This window comes from Pezoporus occidentalis, unplaced genomic scaffold (genome assembly GCF_034315485.1).
Source record: "Pezoporus occidentalis ecotype Australia unplaced genomic scaffold, CSIRO_AGI_Poc_V1 ctg163, whole genome shotgun sequence".
NCBI lineage: Eukaryota > Metazoa > Chordata > Aves > Psittaciformes > Psittacidae > Pezoporus > Pezoporus occidentalis.
In genome coordinates this window covers 1270163-1287362 of record NW_026913457.1, presented here as the reverse complement: position 1 = coordinate 1287362, position 17200 = coordinate 1270163, and the positions used below count along the sequence as shown (strand labels likewise).

General features: G+C 50.1%; 2 protein-coding genes across 4 annotated transcripts in view; one reads left to right on the top strand and one right to left on the bottom strand.

The window, feature by feature from the left end:
* Positions 1–924: 924 nt before the first annotated feature.
* MARVELD3 (MARVEL domain containing 3) lies at positions 925–5062 on the top strand. The gene is made up of 4 exons (XM_062613079.1): positions 925–928; positions 1446–1800; positions 2618–2718; positions 2819–5062. The coding sequence occupies exons 1-4, from the start codon at positions 925–927 to the stop codon at positions 3421–3423; spliced, it is 1065 nt and encodes a 354-aa protein (XP_062469063.1). The 3' UTR covers positions 3424–5062.
* A 2010-nt stretch (positions 5063–7072) lies between these two features.
* PHLPP2 (PH domain and leucine rich repeat protein phosphatase 2) overlaps positions 7073–17200 on the bottom strand; it is a 35367-nt gene continuing 25239 nt past the window's right edge. For 2 of the 3 annotated variants that reach the window (XM_062613069.1, XM_062613067.1), the window contains exons 12-19: positions 16764–16919; positions 15809–16009; positions 14664–14826; positions 14026–14156; positions 13520–13630; positions 12874–13062; positions 12508–12739; positions 7073–10018 (exon numbers count right to left, since the gene is read on the bottom strand). In XM_062613069.1, the coding sequence (XP_062469053.1) occupies positions 8888–10018; positions 12508–12739; positions 12874–13062; positions 13520–13630; positions 14026–14156; positions 14664–14826; positions 15809–16009; positions 16764–16919 (2314 nt within the window). In that variant the 3' untranslated portion in view covers positions 7073–8887. Of the gene's footprint in view, positions 10019–12507; positions 12740–12873; positions 13063–13519; positions 13631–14025; positions 14157–14663; positions 14827–15808; positions 16010–16763; positions 16920–17200 lie in introns of those variants that run through there. The other variant, XM_062613070.1, reaches the window with a different exon arrangement.

Sequence of the window (17200 nt, the reverse complement as noted above, 5' to 3'; positions counted from 1 at the left end):
GCTCAGGTTGTTGGATGACCTGCATATGAATGAAACACTTATTTCATCCCCTCTTGTGACTCATGATTATGCAACTTTGTTATTCACGTCCCTCTCATGGCAGGTAAAAGCTCTACTGAGCAAAATGGCACTGCCCATGATCCTAAAAGTATACAAAGGGTTGCTGAAGCTTTTAAGCTCATCCTGTCCTTGGCAGCGAGGAGCCCTGGGTCTTGGCACATGAACACGAGTGATCAACACATGCACACCAGAAGGTGTGCGCCACAGCCTCGCTGCTGAGCATCTGCACGATCCCCAGGGCCCTCGTCCTAAACTCCCTTTGGTCTTCCCATTTCCTAACTTATCATGATCGTACAGCTCCTGTCCCCTCTATCTGAACTGGGGGTTGAACAAAGACTTCTGTTCTGTTTCTCCCTTACCCCAAACTAAGTGAATTTTAAGGTTACTTTTCAGATCTCTGGTTCTTCCTGGAGCCAGGCGAAATGCTGAGGAGTGCTCTCCAACAGTGCTGAGGTGCACAAGCACAGCAGTTCATAGACTATCAAATCTATAGGCTGCTGCTATTGCTCCTGAAAGGACAGAAGGGTGAAGCTACTTCAGTGTTGCCACCAATCTTACAGATGGAGGAAACATATTTCTACCTCTTATTGACCAATCTGAACCTCTCAGGGCACATATTCAGACGCTGTGTCTGAGGCCCCACAGTGTAACCCTGCTTCCAGAAAAGTTTCTGTTTTCCTAAATTCAACAGAAGTCTTTCTTTTGTTGAGACCTAAAGCTCTTCCAGGCAGTGTTTGGTGAAACTCCTGGATGAAATCATTCACTCTGGCTTTCCAAGCTGTCCCTGTGTTTCCAAGTTATTTTTCTCCCAGGCCAAACAGCCTTTCTAGAGTCGGCCCTGAGGACCTTGTGTGTCACTCGGGCATGGGTGAGCTCTTGGGCACTTGCATTCACTCCTGCAGCCACCAACAAAGGAGCAATTCATCGCCTGTGCTGAAAGGTGTTGGCTGTGGCAGCAGCCTCCTGGGACAGGATGGCACCAGTCCCACCATGCAGCAGGATATGACTGTACATGGAAATGGGGCAGCCAGCAAGAAGGTCGTATCGTATTGCCTGAAGTGGTCTCCAGCAGACACACAGGTCTGGTTGGTTCCTTACGGATAAACACAAGGGAACGCGCTTGCACGCGGCCTGCAGAGCGCTGGCAGAGGCACTACAGGAAAAATCCCAAGGCGCTGTTCCCTGTCCACAGGGGGCACAGGCTGCACATAACCGGGAAGCTGGAGCGGCAACAACCTGCCGGGTGCTGCCAGGGGAAGCACAGCACCGGGCAGGGGCAGTCGTTCTGCTGTCCCAGTGACTGTGGGGCAACTGATGCGGGGGAGCTGGGGAAGGGCAGCTCGTACAGCGGGGGCTGACCCGGCTGGGCTCGGGTTTGCGGACAGAGCAGAGCAGCAGGACCCGGGCTCCGGGGCGCCCCGGGCTGGCACCGAGCTCACAGCGCAGGAAGAGGCGCCCCGGTGCCGGAGCCGCCGGCGCTCGGCCCCCAGCGGCTGCAAACACCCGAGACCGTGCGGGGGCACCGGGACCCGAGCGGGAGCGGGCGGGGCGGGATCGGGGCGTGCGCAGGTGCCGGGGGAGCGGCCCCGTCCCGCCCTCTGCACGCCCTTCCTCCGGGCCGGCAGGAGCCGCGCCGAGACCTCGGCGGAGCCCGGGCGGAGGGGCCGGGCCGGGCCGGGCCATGGCGGAGCAGAGCAGCCCCCGAGCCCCGCCGGCGGGACGCGCCTGGGAGGGCGGGCAGTGAGGAGGGGACTGGCGGGAGGGCGGCGGGGCGGGACGGGTCGGGTCGGGTCGGGGCTCGACGGGCCGGGCAGGCGGCTGTAGGAGGCCGGGACGGGGCGGGGATCGGGACGGGACGGGAAGGGCAGGCGGCTGTGAGGGCTTGGGAGGAGGGGGGAAATCGGGACGGGGAGGGATTGGGCAGGCGGGTGGCTGTGAAGAGCCTGGGCCGGGATCGGAACGGGGCGGGCAGGAGGAGTGAGGATGGGGACGGGACAGGGGGGCAGGACTCAGGACGGGGCGGGCAGGAGGAGGATGGGGGGGGGGGCAGGAGGAGTGAGGATGGGGACGGGGGGGGGCGGGCAGGAGGAGTGAGGATGGGGACGGGACGGGGGGGCAGGAGGAGTGAGGATGGGGACGGGACGGGGGGGCAGGACTCAGGACGGGGCGGGCAGGAGGGGGGGGGGGGGAGGAGGAGTGAGGATGGGGATGGGGGGGGCAGGACTCAGGACGGGGCGGGCAGGAGTGAGGATGGGGACGGGGGGGCAGGACTCAGGACGGGGCGGGCAGGAGGGGGGGGGGGCAGGAGGAGTGAGGATGGGGATGGGGGGGGCAGGACTCAGGACGGGGCGGGCAGGAGTGAGGATGGGGACGGGGGGGGCAGGAGGAGTGAGGATGGGGACGGGGGGGCAGGACTCAGGACGGGGCGGGCAGGAGGAGGATGGGGGGGGGGCAGGAGGAGTGAGGATGGGGACGGGGAGGGGCGGGCAGGAGGAGTGAGGATGGGGACGGGGGGTCCTGGCGCGCCGTTGCTATCCCCGCCGCCGTCTCTCCGCAGCGCTGTGCCCGGAGCGGGGCTGGAGGGGCCGCCGAGCAGACGCGCCGCCGCCCCGGGACCGCTGTGGAGCCGCCGCTGCCGGTACCTGCGCACGGGCAGGGGTGAGCGGAGCGGGACCGCTGGAGGCGCTTCCCCCCTGCCCCGTGCCGGGACCGCCCCGGCCGCCGCAGCTCCCGTGCCCACGCTCTCTCTCCCCTCCAGCGTGCTGCCAGATGGTGCAGGCGCTGCTCGCCGTGCTCATCCTGGTCTGCGCCTCCGTGTCCTGCGGGCCCCCGGGCGGCTACACCGGCCTGCCCGACCTGGGTGGCATCTACTACTACCAGTATGGCGGCGCCTACAGCGGCTTCAGCGGGGCGGACGGCGAGAAAGCCCGGGAGCTCGACCAGCGCTTCTACGTGCTGAAGCTGCCGGTGGCGAGGGCAGCGATGGCCGTGGGAGGCTGTCTCCTGGCCGTCTCCTGCGTCCTTCTTTCGCTTGGGGTTCTGCGGTTACCGTGGCGCTTCCCAGCGTGGCTGCTGCTAGAATGTGCCCTGGATGCAGTGGTCGCAGTGGGCATGGTGCCTGCTCTGTACTACTACTTCCACTTTCTGCTGGAGGTTTATAATTCATCAGTGTGCAAAGAGAGAGAGCAGCTTTATCAAAGCAAAGGCTACCAGGGCTTTAGGTGCAGCCTGCATGCGGCAGAGATTGCGGCTGGGCTGTGGGGCTGCATGGTTGCCATGGCATACCTGCTCAGTGCAGGCCTTGCAGCCAGGGCTTTCACAGCCGTTCGGACACTGAAGCAGAAGCCAGTGCAGTTAGAATGATCCCTCCACTCCAGCACTGGCCATGATTTTTGCCACCCTCCTTACACAGGAAGGCAAAACCTCCTTACTGCTTTTCTTCACTTCTGAGCAGTGCATTCTTGATGCTGCCCCAGAGCACACACTAAACATGGGAGAGTGAAGCAGTCCCTAACCTAGATTTGCATTACTGGGTTATCAGTGGACATGAGGGTAGACCCAGGGTCTGTGTCTGGCGGCTGTCCCATAGCAGAGTGTGACCATCCTGCAGATGAACAGCCTTTCCCTCCCCTCCACCGGAGCCTTGCTCCCTCCAGTGAGGTCTTGCTCCAAGTACTGCTACTACATCCCTTCTGTAGCTGAGGCTCCTTACAAAGGGCATGGGACAGTTCACTGAGAAGAGAGGCCAGTGGTTGTGGCATCTTGTTGCTGCTTTCCCGCATGTCTGTTAGAACTAAGGGCCTCTTGAACATGGTGTGTATGGAGCCATCAGACAACCCTGAAATAAAAAGGTGCAACACGATCAGTACTCTGCCCAAGATGTGATTTGATGCTTTTCATATTCCTGCAGGGGGCACCGTTTTGTATAAAATGGTCCTTTACAGAACTTGTGTCTAACAGTTTTGCTTAAGAAGATGCCCCATGTTGGGATTGTAAGATGAAAGCTTTAAGAGCTCAAAGATATGGTTCAAGGTAGAAGTATATTGTTTTCAAAATACATTTTTAATGTACAAGCTGGGGAAATGACATGCTGCTCTTGCACTTCATAAAAAAAAAAGGATAAACTTTACTTTTAAAAAAACTTCTATAGGAAATTTTTATCAGGGAAAAGAGGAGCACTAGAGACACAAAATCATGCCTCAGAATGAAATGTCACTTCAGAGCAGTGCCCACTTTCTATGGATGTGCATTTTGCATATGAAGGTGGATACACCACTGGTATCTTAGACCTGTTCTGCCCACATTAAAAAATCCCCAAAACCCAAACACCAAACTAAACATACCAGAAACGTCCTGTGTCCTGGACAGAGCTCCAGTATCACTGGCACCAGTGGCTAAATCCTCACAATTACCAATTCCATGGAACACTGTCAGAATTAGAAATATGAAAGTAGAACAAACGCTAAATAGTAACATTCAGTACTTGGGGTTGTTTGCTTTCTCCTCCCTTTTAGTAGCTGGATGTACTCACTCTTTCAGTAGCTAGGTATGCAAATACATCCCTGCACTAGTGCAGGGATTTATGTGGACAGTTCACTGCTATCTGTACTTCCTGGCTGCTGCAGCTCCTGCTGGAGCTCTACAGTCCTGTTTAGAGCAACAGCTCAGGACTCCTAGGGCAGGACACAGAAAGCTGCCCAGTAATGGGTGTCATGAATTCCACCCTCACAGCATTCTGCCCAGTACCTTTTGTACGGAAGGCTGATGGGCAAAGTAGCACCAGCACTCAGAGAAGGAGACCCTTCAGCACAGCTACTCTTCACCATGGCTGTGTGTGACTGAGGCATTGCAGATTCCCTCCAGCACAGTAATGGAGTCAGAATATAGAGTTAGATGAAAGTAAAAACTCTTTTATTGCTAAGTCAGCTGAAAAGTTGATGCAAAAATATTCTTCCTTCCTGGACTGCTCTATACATCTGAATAAAGAATCAATGGAATAGTGTTTTCCAGCAATCTTACATGATTTGTCTCTCCAGAGAAATACAAACACAGGCTTCAGTGCTGAAGGTGCATTCACTGGACAATCTACTCCCTTACACAATAAAAATGGGGATTATTACAGGTGCATGCTAGAGTGGGATACAGAGAATATTCTCTTTTTTTAAAAGAAAAAGAAAAAAATTATAAATAGACAGGTGGTGCGCTGCAATACTTCTTTAATATGCACTGGGTCATGAGAGTCAAGTTAAAAAAAAGTAACATTTAAAAATGTGAAAAAAAGAGGAAAATAACCACATTTGAGTGTTCAGACAGCAACAGAACAGCAGACAATGATTGCCCGAAACAAAAGAGGTCAACCTACTGCCCGAAGGAGGCCTTTGGCAAATGACAGGAACCCATGCCTGCTGGAGCGCAGGAGCTCCAGATGCCCCCAGGGCTGCCAGCACGGCTGCATGTCCTGTGCACTAGGAGGATTTCAGCTTCACAGCAGCCTGTCCCCATGGAGGGGAAGGGGAAATACTTGCTTGTTCCTCGAACAGGGTTCTACCCTCCCATCCACTTGAGGATTGTCATCGGGTCCCTGATGTGGCGCTGCTTCCACCAGGCCCATTCCTGGTGCCTGGAGCAACTTGGAGACTATCCGTTACCTGCAATCCTTTGGCCCCAGCTGCTCATCACAATAAAATCTTTATGGGTTCCTTTCTTGGAAGCCTTTCTGCACAGGGAAGGCCAGACAGGTCAGTGCCTTCAGAGTACCTGTTCCCAAGAAGTGTGGTCATCTGCAGAGCCAGAACTACTGACATGATGAACAAAGGAATTCACAGCCAAACCCAACTGTGGCTACACGAGCACGGCACGTCTGCATTGCTCAGCAGAGCCAAGAGAGCCTGATGACCCCAAGCCAAGAATACTCCTCCAATGGCAACTCTCTAAGAAATGGGACATCCTTAGTGAAGTGTCTCTGTGGGCATGATGTATCTGTGCAAGAACCACAAACAAAAAACAGGGAAGAGACTGGAGAACAGGAAAAGAACTGGGAAAACACTATCTATCCCCTGCTATGAGTCCTTCATTAGACTTGCCCGTTCATACCTGTTCCACCTACAGCAGTGCTCTCAGGGAGCTTGAAATGTAAGGTGGCATTAGCAAGTAAGATGAGAAAAACAAAAGGAGAAGCTTGACTACCTCGAGGGAGACAGGAGAACAAAAGGTGGTGGAAGAGGAAAGCAGTCAGGATGTGTTGCGCAGGGTAAGACAACCAGTTCATGTACCAGCTTAAGCAGAGAAGGCTCTGGACTCCACCTAGTGTAAGAAAACAATCTATGTTCTGTCATGACTATTCACACCTATAGGAAATAGGAGCTGGCTGCATTAAACTCTGCTTCAAAACCAGAAACAGCACCGGAGAAAAAAGCTACACAGGAATTCCTTGCGTTCCATTCTGCTACTACCATGAAGAGGTGCAGCTCATAAATCTGTATGCTCCATTGCAGAGCTTTATGTTACTCAGTCCTTTCCCACTGAGCTAGGTAGAGCCATTCGTGACTAAGTCACTGTGGACATACCAACTCTCCATGCAGTGCTACTGGTTCACACTGGTAAGGAGTTTTCCACAATCAGTGATTTTCCACTTCGGTGCAAGAAGTAGAGACCTGATTTGCATTAGATCTGCCACTCTCCTAGTGTGAGGTTTGTCCAGTCTTACTCAGAAAGAAGAGTGTATTTCTGCATCAGTCATGTACCGAACAGAAGCTGCTTTACAGCCCTGTCAGGTATCAAGTGCTGGGCTGGGCACAGACATTTGGTAAAATTATCACCAATGACAACTGAAAGTCAGTCACACACACTGGGCTGAGCCTTCTCTGTGTACGTACATGAAGAGAACATGAAAGAGGTTTGGGGTTTAGTCTTCTGATGTTTTCTCCTCTTGTTTCTCTGCTTAACTGATCCAAATGCTGCTGTTTGACATTCTAAGAATTAGCTTTTCTCTCATTTCCAAATAAAACAGCCATTTAAACAGCAAAAATCTGTGAGAGTTTAAACCTTGCAAAAAGGTTGGGTTGTTTCATGATTACACTGTAAGTAGCACAAGGTATATCCTAAAATGTTGCTCTTTCATGCATGGTAAAAATGCTTTTTTTTTTTTTTCCTGGTGAGAAGAAATTCAAAGTGCTTTGAAATCTCAGTAAAACTCCATTAGATTGTGTCAGTCTAATCCCCACAAGTAGTCTGCACAGTATTTCCTTCTGAGCAAGGCCTGAGTTTGATCAAAAAATACGCAACTCAAGCCTCTCAGAGCTCTTGAGAAGAAACTCTCAAGTTTTCTTCATAAATAAAATTAATAAAGAAGACAAGGCACTAGCCCACATTAGCCAGGATTACTGCACCACCAGCACGATGGGGTAGCTGCTAACCAGGTCTGCCAGAGGAGGACAGATCTGCGTGCTCCAGGGCCAGGTGTCTGCACACAACCCTTACACAGGGGACTACACAGGCCACCAACCCACAGCCTGCAAGAAAAGTCCTAATGGAAACAGTGCATCTGCAAATGCAGACTGGCTTGTTTGCCATTAGAGGGACTGTTTAAAATATCTTTTCCAATGCTGATAAGGATGCTACTAAGGTGAAAAGTTCTATTTTCCCTTTTGCATTGAAAGCTAAGCAGAAGTATGCTTTCAACTTGTCTGTGGCCAAACTGGGCATGTACCATGAAATGCAGGTTGCTGTGGATTTGGGGTAATTTGACTCCAATTGCAGAGGCAAGCAAAGATGCTGTAGCTGACAATGCAGAAGTTTGTGTTGGTGGCACAGAGCACTGAATGCTTCCCCAGCATAAGAAGGGCAGCCTCACTGCTCACTGGCTTAGAGCAGCACACCACTGTTTACAACTGCTTTTCCTCTTAGACACGGTACCACTGAAACAAGCACAAGCTCCTGCTTTCACCCCGTATTTTCTGGATAAGGAAGCCTCTACTGGGAAGCATCCATTAGGAGGTGGCCAAAGTGCTGCTGGGCTGGGCTGGTGCTTACAGTGAGGAGAACCAGGTGTGTGTTAATCAACCAGCCAAGAGCTGATCTTCCTGTGGTCCCTGTGAGATGCATCAGCAGGCACCTGCTCAGCACTCAGCTCATCCCACACAGCCTGATCCCATCATGAGCTTCACACTACCTGCACCAGTGCTCATCAGAACACTGGTATCCTGAGTCCTTCACTGCCTTAACAATGTCCACTGAGAAAAGCCCCCTACACACCTTCTGGGGACTGCTCTCTCCCCTGACCCTATATAATAAAGTGCTGGGCTGAAGGGGAGCAGAACAGCTTAAGTGCAATCAATAAAAGTGCTTTCAATTACTGCAGGAAACCATTCTTGGGTCAGCTGCATTGCAACTGGCTGTATTCTTTCAAGGAATAACAAAGTCAGGTGCTGGGGGGTGGGGAGCTGCATCAGAAATATTCATGGGACCCCAAACATTGCCCCTCAGCAGCCTCCTCACCCCCCCCCCGCCAGCCCCTAAGCTGCAGATCTGGCAGAACCTCAGGGTTCAAAGGGTTACAGGCAGGTGTTGAACATCTGCCTTCGTTCTAGTGCCTGCACGATTCCCAGGTGGTCCCTAGCACAGAGCTACTGGTCCGAGTGCTCATGGAACAACCAGGATGCTACAGTGAAAACTCAACAGCTCAGACCTTGGCACACCCCAGTTCTTCCATTAAGGAAGCAGCAGATGCCTGTACTCCTTGCAGATCCCAGCTCCCCTCGGAGGTCAAGACAGCCCCTGTGGGACAGGGCTTCCTGGGACAGACAGAGTGGGAGCAGTACTTGTAGGGTTACAAAGCTGTGTCAAACTCCTCTGGCAGAGTTGCTGCATGTTCCTCTTTCTGTTCCTGATCTGCTCCATTCTCCTGGCGCTGCTTCATTTGTTCCTTCACTTCCTCCTCCAGATCAGGTGGCACCACAAATTGATCTTCTGGCTCCACCTGGGATGGAGCAGCAAAATAGCCTGTCTTCTTCTTGGGTGCCTCTGTGGCTACTTCAATGAGGTTGAGGCTCTCCTCCAAGGGCACTATGGAACCATTGGAAAGCTTCTTTCCATACAGACAGCATGTGGAAAGAGATTTTTGCAGTTCACACTTCTCCCTTACCCCTCTCTGCACAGTGTTCACACTGTTCTGTCTCCGAATGACAAGGACAAGCCCAGAGTCATCCTCTGGCACTGGAGTAGAGGAGCTGTACTCTGCAGCAAGAGGTTCTAACTCCAGACCACTTCCTTTACAGCAGTGAATGTCAACCTCTACCTCCACTTTACTACCATTTGTCATCACACCTTCCACAGGCTGCTCATCATCACTATCCAGACCATTGTCAGACTGGTTGCTAGAGAAGGTGGCACTGGAAGGCTGGCGCTGGAAGATGCTTGAGGGAGGCACAGGATGCAGACTGCAACGCCGCTCTTGCCGTGGTAGCAAACCACTATCAAGATTAACAGCGTTGTGTTCATCTGAAGCAGTAGAGCCTACCTCACTGCTAACCTCAGAAGCAGACAGTTCACTGCTGAACTCTGAAGCAATTCCACTGCTGGATGAAGGTGTTGCTGGCTTCGTGGTGGAGCTAAATCCCCCAGGACCTGGCAGTGTGAGGCCATGCATCTCACATGTGCAGCTGTCCTCACTGATGTTCAGACACACCACCATTGCACCTACATTGTCTTGGCAACCATAGCTTTGGGCTAAAGTGCAGAGTTTCTTTGCAGCAGCTAGCGGGTCATGCAGGTGGCGCACAGCCAAGATAGCCTCCGTGTACGAGAGGTGTTCCCAGAGAGCTTTGTTCCCTATCAGTAGCAGCTCATCTTGAACAGTCAGCGGAATGGAATTCACGTGTGGTTTGGGCAGGATCCAAGGATGCAAGTACGTGCAGCCCAGCATCCGTGTACAGCAAGTCACACCATTGACCTTATTGTCCTGCAGACAAAAGGAAAAGGGCAATGAGCTAGATCTGCTATTAGACCATGTGCAGAGCAGACTTTCCCTTGCCCATATACAGCTCTGCAGCCTTGAGAAATGCCAGTACACAGCACAGCACAGCAGGAAGGGATCTAGGCCAAGGGACCACAGCACAGACATTCACTGTACTTGATCACTAGGTACAGTAACTGCCCATCATCCATGCTGGCAAACCACAATTTTATCTGAAAAGGCATTTTGTCACATTCTGAAGAACTGCAGGAAACTCCTGTGAAATGCACAGCTCTGCTTCCTGCAGTACACTGATCAGAGAAACTCACCCAGGAGTCTTACTGAAACTTATTTTTGCAGTATGAGCAAGATCACGACTTTTAATTCCTTGTTGTAAGGCAGATTATCCAGACATTAATTAATTTGTCTATTTTCTGAACTATTTCCCTCTTTATTAACATATAGCTGCACTCTGAAGTGCAGACACGGCATCCTGAGGAAGAAAAGAACAAGTAGGAATCTTACACTACTGCTGTAACCTGGAGGTATTACCTCCTTCCTCCTCCTGCTAGGTGGTCCCATGGCCAGCCTGGCACCAGTGTCCTGGCCAGAAAACTGCCCATATGCCTCTGAGCCTGTTCCAAGTCCGTGCATACAAAGTGCACAGCTTCCTAGTAGTTTATTTTTTAATCATTTAGTGTTCTTAATTTCTGCATCCTCTTGGTGTTACATGTTGCTGCTGCTACCAAGTATTAAAAACCAGCAGAGGACAGATGCAGGGAAGTCTCCTTAGACAATGATTTTATTTTTCATAATCCTTTCATCAATTTTTAAACCATTTAACGTACTACATTGATTCCAGTTACGTTCAGTCAGACCTCCATGGAATATTGCACCTTCCAGAGCTGTACCACATGAACAGATTACCCCTGTGTCCTGGGTTCAGCAGTAGCAGTCATTTTTCTCCCTCTTAGCAGCTGGTGCAGTGCTGTGTTTTTGACTTTCAGCCTGGGAACAGCGCTGATAACACCGATGGTTTTAGTTGTTGTTCAGTAATATTTAGTCTGACCAAGAACTTTGAGTCTCATGCTCTGCCAGGGAGGAAGGGAAGTCGGGAGGAAGCAGAGGCAGGACACCTGACCCAAACTGACCAAAGAGGTGTTCCATACCACAGCACGTCATGCCCAGTATATGAACTGGGGGCAGTTACCCACAAGGGCGAGATCACTGCTCAAGTCAGGCTGGGTATTGGTCGGTGGGTGGTGAGCAGTTGTATTCTCTTCCCTTGTTATTTCCCTTATCATTATTATGATTGGTGGTAGCAGTAGTGGTTTGTGTTATACCTTAGTTACTGGACTGTTCTTATCTCAACCCATGGGAGTTGCATTCTTTCCATTCTCCTGCCCATCCCTCTGGGAGCGGGCAGAGGAAGTGGGGGGAGTAAGTGACCGGCTGTGTGGTTCTGGGTTGCCGGCTGGGCTTCAGCCACGACACCCTGCCAGAAACACTTTTATCAAGCAACCTGTTTAAAAGGCCCACTGCACATGAAACTACTGTGACTGGCACTGATTTATCACAGTTCCACCAGTGACATATTTTCCAGTTCTTTGGAACTTCCCTGTTATTCCCAAGGAACTGGGAAGCCCCAGTTGACTGGAAGTTAGCAAACACAACACCACCTACAAGAAGGGCTGGAAGGAGGATCCAGAAACTACATGCCTGTCAGCCTGACCCTAGTGCCAGGGAAGGTATGGAGCAGATCATCTTGAGTGCCATCAGGTGGCTTCTATGACAAAGCAACGTACTTAGTGCATGAGGTAAAAGGTCTGGGGCACAAGTGCCTTGAGGAGCAGCCAAGGGAACTGGGGTTGTTTGGCCTGGAGAAAAGGAGGCTGAGGGGAAATCTCATCGCTCTCTAGAACTACCTGAAAGGCGGTTGCAGTGAGGGGGGCTTGGTCTTTTCTCCCAAGTACTATGTGATAGGACAAGAGAAAATGGGTTCAAGCTGCACCAGGGGAGGTTTAGACTGGAGACTAAGCACAATTTCTTCCCCAGAAGGGTTGCCAAGCATTGGAACAGGCTGCCCAGGGCAGTGGCAGAGTTGCCATCCCTGGGGGTATTTAAAAGACATGTAGATGTGGTGCCTGGGGACATGATTCAGTGGTGGACTTGGGCAGCGCTGGGTCAACAGACTTAAAGATCTTTTCCAACCTGAACTATTCATGTCTCCCCTCCTTTAGCTCCACACCTGTTTTCTTTCCTCCTTCTCTCCCCAAGCTGTCTTTGGTATCCTATACCTGTAGTTCTCAGGCCATAATACGTATTTTATGAAATTCCATTCTGAATAGCTAATCAGTGAGAGAAGCAGAGCAGGAAGCACCATAAAAATCACTTGAACATCTTCATGCCATCCTCTCCCCTGCAGCAGAGCTCATATATTACTATGAAGCTTTTAAAGGAGGGTAGAAGCTGAACTGAAGAGGGTCCAAACCAACCTCTGTTATAATGGCTTTTTGCTCCTTAATTCTCTTGGCTTCTTCTGAGCATTGTTCAAGGCTGAAGACTTTGGAGAGAGGCAGTGGTTTTCCACTTCGGCACAGAATGGCTTGGCAAGTCCCCACATTGGCCACCGTCAGAGAAAAGTTGCTGGCTGGATCAGCCACATCATGACGAATATAGCAAAGGACAGCAGAGGAACCCAGCTTCTGCCCAGCCATACCCAGCTTCCTGTTGGAGGAGAAGGTGTAGGAAGGCTCCAGACTCCAGTGACAGGCATTCTGGAGAGCTGCCTCACCCCACTTAAGACATTAAGTGATATACCTATGTAGGTCCCACCAGGACCAGCTTGCTCACTGTCCTACCTGTGGGAGACCAAGAAGGTGTTGGACATGAACATGGTGTCTGACTGCTGTACCTCCTCCAGGAGCACATCAGCCATGGTGCACTGCAGCAAGCGAGGCAGTTCCTCATTCTTGTCTCCATCAAACATGCCATACACAGCCTCCACCCCCTCTGCAAAGCTCCCCAGAGCCAGGGATGACACACACAGCCTGTTAGAAAAGCACACAAGCAAAGTTAATATGTCTCAAAAGGTTCTATGGTTCTAAAAACCACAGCCATCAGGCACCTTGATGTGAGTGCTGTTCTCAGAGGGCAGCAAAGCTCCTGCTCCTCATTCACTGCCCTATGGGATGTAAAGCTGCATTTTATTATTGGAACTCCCAATCCCTCCTTGCCTACACTCAGGAGATGGCAGTGGGCACAGCATCAAGAAAAAGAAAAAGCATCTCTGCCAGGGTAGTCCCTGAGCAAGGTCCCAGGGTTAAGTGTGAAAACAGGGAAAGGACAATGCTGGAGGCTTGAGTAATGAAGACTTGGCAGGAGATCTGGAGAGACAGAGGGTTGGATGAGCTCTTGAGCAAAAGAGGCCTTTCTGGGTACTTAGAATAAGCTCCACCCAGCACACTGAGAAGACAGCGTCAATGTCCAGCAGACCACAATACTCACTTATTTCTTTGGCCTGCCATCTCAGCTACTCCATGACTCCAGAAGGTAGAACTGAGTGCTGAGTCTCCTGTGAGGGAGGGCTTAGCATCAATCTTCAACGTGGTAATGTGACTACAGAGAGAGAGAAGAACAGAAGTCATTGTCTCCTAGACCCTCCTGAGCAGTTTGTGACCAAAGGACCTTGTCTAATCTAGAGTTATAGACAGCAGCCTGTGGAAATAACTGCACCAAGGAGAGGAGTTTAAGGTCTTGACCTCCTGGAGATGTCTGTCTGCTTCTGCCAGAGACAGCTCAGAGAACCTCATACCACCTGAGAAATTGTTTGCTTGCTCTGATGACTTGGCCCCAGACTTTTCCCTTCCTACAAGATAGAAAACCTCAGGTGCCTCAGGGGACGTTATAACATTAAGTTCTGGGATATGCACTTTACTATCCAATTTCCCCTCCTGGGAAGGGTTACTCTTCCCTGTGCAGGTCGCTGCTGCGTTAGCATCTCCATGGCTCACCTGAAGACATCCAGTGTCTTGTGTTCTAGCACCAGGTTAGTGTTTCCACTCAGGTCCAACTCTCGCAAGGCACCTGGCAGTGCCTCAGGGATTAGTATTTCAGTTAACTCATTGCAGCTCAAGTCCACAAACTGCAGTACCAAAGAAAGCACAATATTCTCTGTTGTGTCATGGGATCAGTTACTCCAGTGATATTTCCAAACATCATAAAACCCCACTGTTGATTGTATCCCACAAAACAGGTCATTGAAAATGGGTCTGATCTATCAGTAGAAGAACAATTTATAAGCAGCAAATACTTATAACCTGCAATAGCAAGGACTCCAGTACTGAAAGAACAGGTCACACTAAAGGTAATAGCAGGCGTATACATACAGACCTGCCTAGCTATTTAACACTCCCTGTCTCAGGTAGTAAACCAGAAATACATCGAGTCAGAGACAGAGGGTAAAGATGAACAAGAGATGAGACATCTTTGACCAAGTCTAGATCAGCAGATCTAGAATGTATATTCTGTGCCTTCTTCTTGGGTTGTTTAAGCAGAATGCTGGAATCTCCAGTTCCTCCACTAACAGTTACTCTTCATCCTCCAGCCCAAACTTTCCCCTGATACATCTTTAACCTCTGCATCAGAATACCTGAATATGGGGCAAATGCAGGATCTCTGGAAAGATGCTGATTTCATTAGAGTGTGCAATAAGTGTGTGAAGCAGCTTGCAGTTTGCCACTGTTGTGGGAATTGTTTTCAGCTTGTTGCCACTCAGGTTCAGCTCTTCCAAGTGCTCCAGCTTACTAAGTTTGCTGAAGGGGAAACAAAAGAATACTACATCTTACAGGCATGAACTTGGCACTTTCTAACCCTGCAGATAAGGTATCCAGAGACAGTGCCCTTTATGAGCTACATTTCTAATTTATCGACAACAGACCAAAAGTTTTAAGAGATGCTCTCATAAGAGCTCAGGGTCCTCAAGCCTGGCTTGTATTTATACAACAGACAGATCCCTTCACCCCTGACTTGTAAAGCACTGAAGGAGAAGACTGTAGTGTCTTATTTTTAAAACTGGCAAAAGCCCCTCAGCCATGCCTGTACTTTGGAGGATTAAATAGATTTACATGAAAGTGATGAATGTATTTATCATTACGCATAGGCAGGTGAAATTCTCTTAAACTACACTTGGAAAATCATAGAATCCCAGCCTAGTTTGGGTTGGAAGGGAGCTTAAAGCTCATCCAGCTCCAACCCCTGCCACAGGCAGGGACCCCTTCCACTAGAGCAGCTTGCTCCAAGCCCCTGTGTCCAACCTGGCCTTGAACACTGCCAGGGATGGGGCAGCCACAGCTTCTCTGGGCACCCTGTGCCAGCGCCTCAGCACCCTCACTGTAAAACATTTCTTTCTTATGTTCGATCTAAATCTACCCTCCTTCAGTTTAGAAGTGTTGCCCCTTGTACTGTCACTACAGGCCTTGGTTAAAAAGTCTCTCTGTGCCTTTCTCATGAGCCCCTTTTATATACTGAAAGGTCCCAGAAAGGTCTTCCTGAAGCTGCCGCTTCTCCAGAATGAACAACCTCACCTCTCCTGGGACAGGAACCACTGCAGCCAACATAATCCTGTGCTAATTCCCCTTAACATGCTATTCCTCAGTTTAGGTGTGTGTAGGAATGGCAGCCTCTGTCATCAAGACACAGGAAGAGCATCGTGTTTTGACCCCAATTCACACACAATTGCAGGAACACAGGCAACATCTCCTGCTGAGCACTATCTCACCCACCAGCCTCACCTACCTTGCAGGGAAAGTCTGTAGGTGGTTGTTTGCCAGATGTAGGATCCGTAGGCTCGGGTGTCCCACCAAGACAGGGATGCACTGATCTGTGAGGTTATTATTGGTCAAATAAAGCAGCTGCAGCATGCTTAGACTCTCCTCCCCTGTACATGCAGAAGGCAAGGACTCCAGGCTGTTTGCAGATGCATTCAGGTACCTGAGGCTAACCATAGCAAGGGCAAAAATCAGACTTCACATCATATAAACCACTCCATTTATGGCAGGAAAAGGTGTTATACAAATGCCAGTGTGGACAGAGCAACAACGTTAGACAGGAGGCCAGAAAACACACTGTAACATCCCTACTTAAATTAAGATCTACGAGTCCACTAATGACTTAGTAGCTACATAGCACTGCAGATGCACACAGCATTTTACAGTAAAAGTGCATACTGAAGAATCATTGGAGGGGGTGGGTAATACTGGTGAAAGCAGACTACATGAACTCTTAGTCTTTAAAACAAGGGTTGACTCATGACTGAATAGACACTTATGAAAAGTTGTTCATTTGTAAGGGTGTCTCTTGCTGTTCTCCAACGACCCGATGTATTTTCTGCTGAAACATCTGAAAATCCATATGGCTTTTTTCCTTTGCACCCGCATTTACACACTAGTTTTAAAGACAGAGTTCTTCAGCCAGTATCTTAGAAACAGTTGCAACTGAAGTTCATTTTTCAGTTCACTGTTGGGTTTGGCAAGCCTAATTAAACCTGCAATTAAACTATAACATGGACTGATTCCCTCGAATCAGCTTGATGACTTCCCTTATGGCACCTGAATTACGACCTCTTAAAGCACATGCCTCATTATCTCTTATGTAAATGGCACCTTGCAAGGACAGACACACAGATGCCACTATCAGCCTTTATAGTACCAAAGGTCAATGCAGACAAAAGATACTTGCTACAGCCACTCACTTCAGAGCCTTGACAAAGAGCGTCTCTGGGAGTTTAGTCAACAGGTTGTGCTGAATGTCCAGCACCTCCAGTGGAATGTGTTCCGCAAGAGGCGGAAGGCTCTGCAGACGATTGTGTCCCACCATCAACTTCCGAAGGCTCAAGCTGCTGAGGATCCTAGAAAGACACAGGTTTTTTCTGTCAGCCCGGTTTACTCATTTGCACATCCAGAGTGGGAAAAGTAGTATTTAATATGTTATAATTTGATTGTACAGCAGAAAAAAATTAGAAGAGACTGATTCATAAAATGTAAACAATGACAAGCGTAAGAACACACATGGTAGAAGTTGCCTCACATCACTCTGAATGCCTGCAAGTGTATGTACATTTTCCTCTATGCTACTGCAGATTACTAACGTGTGATATGACTGTGAGCATTCTCTCAGGCAAACAGAAGA

Bases quoted from the DNA above. Each gene is read 5' to 3' on its own strand.
- MARVELD3 (XM_062613079.1), top strand. The intron at 1,801-2,617 runs GTGAGGAGGGGA...GTCTCTCCGCAG, and splicing joins CGCGCCTGGGAGGGCGGGCA to CGCTGTGCCCGGAGCGGGGC. The intron at 2,719-2,818 runs GTGAGCGGAGCG...TCTCCCCTCCAG, and splicing joins GTACCTGCGCACGGGCAGGG to CGTGCTGCCAGATGGTGCAG.